At 31.9% G+C, this 8,257-nt stretch overlaps 1 protein-coding gene across 1 annotated transcript; it reads right to left on the reverse strand.

Moving 5' to 3' along the window:
- Window positions 1-2,148: 2,148 nt before the first annotated feature.
- LOC132624734 (dof zinc finger protein DOF3.5-like) lies at window positions 2,149-3,248 on the reverse strand. Its single transcript, XM_060339465.1, has one exon. It carries the CDS (start codon window positions 3,246-3,248, stop codon window positions 2,289-2,291), a length of 960 nt encoding a protein of 319 aa, XP_060195448.1. The 3' UTR covers window positions 2,149-2,288.
- Between the last annotated feature and the right edge of the window lie 5,009 nt (window positions 3,249-8,257).

The following is an 8,257-nucleotide window of genomic DNA, read 5'->3' on the forward strand; positions in this document are numbered from 1 at the left end:
AATATCGGTCTAGTTTCAGATCAGATAGTACCCTATGAGGCAATATAATGAAGGCGTTATAAATATACCGTTGGTTGGCTTAGAGAGTGTTTGGATTGCTTTATTTTAAGTCTTATTGGCTTTTAAGCTCTTTTCTAGATTTTGTAGTGTTTGACAAAGATAAAAAATGCTTACCTTTAGGTAAGAAAGTACAAAAATAAACCAAAACCCAAAACTTGATATTCTCAACTTATAACTTTTAGCTTTTAGCTTATAAGCTACTTTTAAAAAGTTAATCCAAACACCCTCTTAATCCATGGGAACGGAAACTTTTGGGTTTGAATTTAGTATGGGATACCTTAGAGAAGGTTAAGATCATTAGAAAAAGACTCAAAATGGCTCAAAGAGGGCATAAGTCCTATGAAAATTAAAAAGAATCAAGAGTTAAATTTCATGCTTGAAGACCGGGCGTTCTTAAAAGCAGTGGCGGATCCAGAAATTTTATATCATGGGTGCTCAATTATTTCTAGTTTGGAAATTGCTACTTAGAGTGGGTGCTCAGTTAATATTTTTTGTCACAAAAAGCACGCACTGCAGCAGAGGCAGATCTAGGATTTGAAGGTGGCGGGTGCCACAATTTTTTTCAACGTACATCTTGTTAGGAACATGCATTTGGGTTGGGTCCATCTCTTTTTAGTTTATTCGGGTCAACTTAATAAGCTTTTTTTAATTTGCAAATATGAAAATTACATCTCAAAAATCAAGAAACGAACATAATTAGCATCTTAAACAAGAAATCACACTCATTAACACCCATTAACAACAGAAGTAAATTCAACATTTTCACCGAGGAACTTGCATCTCTTATGAATATTAAAAAAATGAATTTGCACAAGTAAAATAACATCTTCAATAAGGGAATTACACCAATCAAAATAAGAAAAATAATAGAAAAACTCTTCAATATGCAAATACACCCCATAAGTAAATGTAGAATTAGATAAATTACAAGTTCTCAACAATAAAGCATAAATTTCATGTTTTTTCTAAGCAGTGCTTACGAAGTTTCCATCACAATTTAAGTAGTAGAGTGATTTAAATTGAATTTAACAATTATAGAATAACATAAATTTTTATAATACACTCCCTCCGTCCATTTTTCTTTGTCCTTTATAATAAAATTATATATCCACTTTTACTTGTAAGTTATATAGTTTGAAAAATCAAGACATAATTTACCATTTTATACCAATTTTACCCTTATTAGTAAGTACTCCAATTCATTTCTCATTTTATTTATTGCTTATTAAGAGTGTCCCAAGTCAAATATAGACAAGTAAACATGGACGGAGAGAGTAATAAACAAAAGAAATTATTAAAAAAAATGAATTTTGATCTCAATCCAAAATTCCCATTGAAACCCAAGTTTTTTTATTTAAATACTCACAGATTTGAGATTAAGAGAAATGCTTAATTTAAGGGATTTTGAAGTTTCTATTTGTGTGTTCTCGCTAAATATCACAGATAAAATAATAGAAAAGAGGAAAGGCAATATAAATAATAAAAGATAAATAGAAAATTGGGAGGGCCGAAAAGGGGATTACTGATACAAAGGAAGTAAAAAGCGCAAAGAAAAATGGGAATAAAAAAATGTTAAAGATATATTCAAACTTGTGTCTACCAGCCATGACACCTTTGTCAAATTTACGACTGGAGGTGGCAGGATCAAATATTTAACCTAATTTAAGCAAACTACAATATAAGTATATAAAAAAATTATTAATCGAGGGGGTGTCATGCCCCACCCCAAAGGGTGGACCCGCCCCTGCACAGCAGAACTAAGTGAAAGGGAAGTTGAATAGTACAACGAATTAGTAGCAAAACAATAAAATTAATATAGAGAAGGTAGACATCGCACGTGCGAAAATCACCAAAATGCAACTTTTAACTCATGCCAACAGTCGAGAGAAGAGAATATACTCTCGTTTATTTTTTTTATTTAAAAAAAAAAAAAAAACTCTGAGAAAGGGAAGTAAAACAGTACAACAAATTACTAGCAAACGAAAAAAAAGATAGAGAATGGAAGTGTTTGCTTTCACCATAGTACAACAAATTAACTAATGCATCATATAACCCTTATTGTTTTTCGTACATATATGGAAGTGTTTACTTTCACCAATATTACAAATTCAGTAAGTATATATTATTCTTTAGAAAAATGTTTTCACCTTTTCTATACATGAACTGGTATATATATCAAATGTGAAGACTGTAGCAAAACAAAGTAAAATATAAACATCAATTTGATCTCAAGGCCTGAAAATATTTCCGAAATTGGACAAGCTGAAAAGGCTCCCATCATTTGCGTTATTAGCGCTATGATGACTCGGATCTTGTACCGCTAATTCTGGTTCTGGCTCTAGCTCTGGTTCTAGCTCTTGTCCTCCGACAGATGAATTATGACTTGAATTTAGAATATCACTAGGAAATACCATGTGATTTTCATGAGAATTAGACCACATCATCTCTTCACCAGGCAATGGAGGTAATTGCATATAATTGTTGCTTAATTGATCATGGTTGATAATATTATTGGCATTCACATTCATGGTTGCATAGTGATGATCGTGCAGATCACTATGATTCATGATATTTTGCTTCTCCTCATGAATCCCACTAAAGTAAACACCATCACCATCGCAAATTAATCGCGATTCTTGGCCTAAATTGCTAGTCATGAACTCCATGTTTATCATGCTTGAAAACTCGAATGGTGGAGTGACAAGTACTGCTTCTTGATGATGACGATCATTAGGCAATAATAAATCATCATTAGAAGGCGGTTCAAGATTCTGGTGGCCCTCCGGTTGTGATGGCTTGGAATTATTACTATTCAAGAAATTTGCATAGACTAAAGCAAGATCAATGCTTGAACCATGATCCAATGAATTACTAGTGGATTGATGATGATCAATATTAGAGGGATTTAAAACTACTCCATGTCCCAAATTTCTTGAAATAAGGCCATGTTGTTGATGATGAATTGTACTAGAAGAAGACTTACCTCTTCTACTCTTCCTGCAGCCACCACCAACAGGAACATTCCTTAAAGAACCACCTTTAGTCCAATACCTTCTACAACCTTTGCAAAAATACCTAGGCTGTGTCAAACTATAGTTATTGTAGTAACAAAATTTTGTATTTGTGGAACCACAACGAGGGCATGCAGGGACTAACTCGGCATTGGGTTTCCATATCCCCCTTTCCATAATATTAACACAAGATTAATATTCTTGGGGTTGTTCTTGCATAGGAGGAACAAGCTTCTTCTTCTGCTTCTTCAAGATCTTCCTCCTTTTGAATATCATTTGCCCTTTGAGCTGCCAGCAAATGAAGTGAAGAATGTTGACCATAGGACAATATTTTCTTGAAATATATATACTCTTCTCCATCTAGTCCAATTTAAGTGGTATAGTTTGACTCTGCAAAAGATTATATATATATATATATATATATATATATATATATATATATATATATATATATATGTCATAACATTTGTGTCGGCATAAAAATTATTTTTTACATGTGTTTGTATAATGGATGTTGAATTCTCTTGACCTATTGGTCATTTATTTTTTTATATTTTGAATTCCCTTAACGAAAATTCTTACTTTGGCACAAGTTGTCCCTTGACGAAAACTCTTACTTTGGCACACGTTGTATCTCTTAACGAAAATTCTTACTTTGGCACAGATTGTCTTAGACATGTCATAATAATTGGAGACCGTAAGAGTTTCTCATTAAAAGTAAAATGAAAAATTTGAAGTTAATTTAGTTTCAAATATATAAATGTGTCACCTTTTTTAAAATGAACGAAATAAAAAATAGTGTCACACAAACTTAAACGAAGGGATGCGTACATTATTAGTTCAATATTCATTGTTATGGGGAGTTACATTGGAAATTCTTACTCAGGCACAAGTTGTCATAAAAATGCCATAATACTTCTACTGCTATAAAAGTTTCTCATTAAAGATAAAATGCAAAGTTTGAAGTTAATTAATTAGTATTTCAATTATATAAATGTGTCATTTTTCTTAAAAATAAATGAAATAGAAAATAGTGTCACACAAACTGAATCAAAGGAGGCGTATATTACCAGTACAATATTCATTGTTATGGGGAGTTGCATTGGAAATGTGTGAGAAGAGCACATGGTGGATTGATGAGCAAGAAGCCGTTAAGGACGACGGGAAGATGACTTAACAATTCCGGCGGCGAAGAAGAGGTGTCGGGTGTTTGTGACATGTGTAGAAGCATGATTGGTTCAATGGGGAACAAAGTCCTCGAGAACCTCAAGTAGATATATAGCTTTTAGGGACAGAAAGCTTGGGTTCTAAAAAGATTAAAATAATTTTGTTATTATAAAAAAGGATAATTTCGGAGACCTCTCCTCAGATTTTGCTCCGTTTTACTCACTTTTCTTGTGATTTACAATATAACAGTTACCTCTCTTATTTTAATTTTTTTTGCAACAATTCTATTAACCTATTTATTAAAAATGTTAATAATTACAAACTGACTGATTTGCCTTTCTATAGAAGTTTTTTAAGTCAGATTAATGTCCCAAATACTCGAAAAAAATCAAAAAAAAGGCCAATAAAGATTATCTCTTAAATTTCTTCAACGATATCCCATAGCCAGAAAAGAAGTATGAATTTTAATAGGGAAGACTTGCATACTCATGGCCATGGGCACTGCATTTGGAGTATACTTGTATCAAAACTATAACGTTCAAAACCTCAACAAACTCATTGATGTTACCTTTGTTAAGGCCAAAAATATTGAACAAACATATATCTTGCAAACCCAGGAATGTTACTTAACAAGATTTAGCTCTATGAAAATTAACTTAAGTGCAGATTCATGCAAAATCTATTGGGGAAATTCTAATACTTTCTTCTTTTTTTCTTTATGCCTGTGGGTAGGGTGTTAGATTTTGGTTTGTTTAGAGTTATAATTTCTGCGGAATCGATATGGTTTCTTCTTTTAATTAGTCCTAGTGTTGTTAAAATTAAACATTCAAGAAGAATATTTTGACTTCGTCATTGATCAATTCGATTTCTCTAGAATCTTGTTTTGTGTAGAAGACTAAAAAGGAAGAAGAACATGGATGATGGAACTTAGTGTTTGCGGGAAAAAATTGAGGAGGATTCTGGATTTCCAAAAGAAAGAAATTAGGTTTTACTCTTAAAAAATTGTGAAAAGAGATTCACTAAAACTAATTAATGTGAAGAGTTTAAGTTTAGAAAAAGGCACATCTGTCAATTTTTAATTTTTAACATTATTAATAAATGTGTTAATAGAATCGTTACAAAAAAATCAAAATAAGGGAGGTAACCGTAATATCGTAAACCACAAGGGAGGTGAGTGAAATAGAGCAAAACCTGAGGGGAGGTCTCCGAAATTATCCTTATAAAAAACTATTTACATTTGATAGTGTATATATACGATTTAAATTCTTATATTCCCACCATCAAGGGATGTGGTGAAGCAGATGGGGTTACTCTTTTCTTAATCCGAGGTTTCTGGTTTGAGCTCTGTGGCTGGAAAAATTCCTGGTAGGGACGCTTTTCCCGGATGGGTCCTACGCGGCGTGAATTCAGATTTAGTTGGGCTCCAATGCATGTACTAGACACCGAATGGAAACCTAAAAAAAAGGTCTTATATTCCCTCCGTTCTAATTCATGTATGAGCATTTCCTTTTTAGTTTATTTCAAAAAAAATATATATATAATAGCTTTGTTTATTTCAAAAAGAATAAAGTAGCTTTCTGAATTTAGCCAATTTGGACCAGCTAAATAAAAGTAGTGGTTGATAAACATCCATTATTGAAAAGCACTTTTAGGTGCTAAAGTTAATTTTATTAAGAAGCGGTTATCTGTTTGGATATAAGTGGTAAAATTCATAATAATCAATTAATGTGTTTGGTAAAAAAGTACCAATGAGAATATTTTTGTTACAATAACTGAAATGTCCTTGAAGTTATTCAAAAAATGTACTCATATAAGTTGAAGTACCTTTGCATAGACAAAACGAAAATAAAATTGAGATAATTATAAAGTTATATTTCAGGAAGAGTATTTTGGAGATTACTCAAGATATTATAGTTAAAATTGTAAAAGGTTAAGACAAACCAAATTGCTTTTAAACTGGAAAACTATAAGTTAGAGGTGACCGGCCTATGCCTTTTAGCACACATTGCTTATAAGCACTTTGGATATTTACCAAACGCGTAAATAAGTCAAAAAGCACTTATAAACCAGTTTAACTAGTTTATAAACTTAGTCAAACACCCACTTCAATTTCTTAGTTTATTTTTAATGGAAAGTTTTTATAGCCACACAAATTTTATGGAATATTTAAGACTACAAATTTCAAAAGTCTTATAGTCACACACATATTATAAAGATCATAAATTTTAGAAATGTAACATATTTAAGAACAGAAATTTCAAAGTCTTAATTTCTTACTAAAATACTTACTCCAATATGCAAACCACATTGTGTAAAAGTTACTTTCCAAACGTTTAGGCCTAACAAGTTTCAAGAAAACAAATTCCAAAAGATCAAATTATTGCAACAGTTTGGTCTCAAAAGTTTGCAGCTGGATTTTTTTTGTTTTTTCCTTTTTTTCACTTCTCAGTGAAAGGGTTTGGTTTTTCCTTTTCAGATATCTTGGGAATTTAACTGCTAGCTGCAAGTTGAACAAATGTTCATCAGTTTGATGTTCTCATGCTGTTGCTGCCATCAATGACCAACTCAAGTACATGCTGGTTGGTTAGTGAACATCAAATTGAGGAATCCCCCCAACCCCAACTTGGCTTCTTTTTTTTTCTTTTTTTTTTTAATGAGTTTGATAAGTACCATTCATAGGTTTGAACACGCGGAGCTACAATAGTAAGTATGAGTTCAGATGAATTTAGTAATTTTAATTTTAATTTTTAGATGTATAAATATATATAGGGACGGAGTTTCAATTCGACTTACGGATTCAACAGAATTTAGTATCTTCACCTTAGATCTTACATTTGTATTAGAAATTCACTAAATACATATAAATAATTAATCCAAAATGTAATAAGCTACTTATCTTAGAATCTAGCGCTCACTAAATTTAAAATTTTAACTTTGCCTCTGACTATAGTAGTAAACAAAAAATAAAGAAAATTGAGAAATACTAACTTTATAAGCTAAAGTGTATTTGTACCTTTGTGCACTCGTGGGGGTGGATGATGCTTAGATAAGAGGAATTCTCTTAAAAGTGGGAATCAGGAATGTCACTGCAGCTAAATGGGCGGTAAATTTTAAAGAAAAACTCAACCTCAAAGTTGGTACTTTTGTCTTGGATCATGGGCTTCTTGGATCATGCACATTCCCTATCTCCAATGCTTTGCAATAATAATTTATTGGTTAGTATTATAATACTGCTACTACTACGAATGAATCTTGAAACTACAATTTTGTTAAAACTACAAGCAAAATCTAAATCGTGTAATCTCCAAGCTATTTCAATCACCAAAAATAGTTTTTAAATTCAAGAGAGTTAATGGTCAAAAACACACCTGAACTATCACTTTTTCGCGAGTTTCACAGCTCAACTATCGGTTGTTTCCTTTTTTCACCTGAACTATCATCGTCTATGGATTAAAACACACCTCGAAGTTGACTAGGTTAACTATCGGTTGTTCCCTTTTCCAACATGAACTATCAACTATATGTGTGTTTTAATACATACATGGTGATAGTTTTGGTAGAAAAAAAAGGAACAACTGATAGTTGAGGTAATACTAGTTCAGTTGTGTTTTTTTACCTTTATCTCAATTCAGAATGCAGTTACTAACTAACACCTGATATTGCTATGCTAGAATCTTTAACCATGAAGTTTAAATCAGAGTTCTAACCTCTATTTAGACTTTCCGTTTTACCCTTAATGAGAAATTTTTATAGCTACACAAATGTTATGACGTGTTTAATACCACAAGTTTTAATAGTTTTATAACCACACAAATATTACGACACGTTCAAGACCAGAAGTTCAAAATGTTCTCATTTCTTTCTTAAACTCGGTGCCAAATCAAATTACGTGACTTAAATTGGAAATGAGGATGAGTATATATATTTCAAGAAATATAGTCAATGGTCAAGATTTTTCACTTCATTGCTGTCAGCAGCGCAAAAGGGAGATGTTACTATTCAAAAGGAGGAAGGTCTTG

The sequence above is a fragment of the Lycium barbarum genome, chromosome 2 (assembly GCF_019175385.1).
Source record: "Lycium barbarum isolate Lr01 chromosome 2, ASM1917538v2, whole genome shotgun sequence".
Lineage (NCBI taxonomy): Eukaryota > Viridiplantae > Streptophyta > Magnoliopsida > Solanales > Solanaceae > Lycium > Lycium barbarum.

Bases quoted from the DNA above. Each gene is read 5' to 3' on its own strand.
- LOC132624734 (XM_060339465.1), bottom strand. From the start codon at position 3,248: ATGGAAAGGGGGATATGGAAACCCAATGCCGAGTTAGTCCCTGCATGC.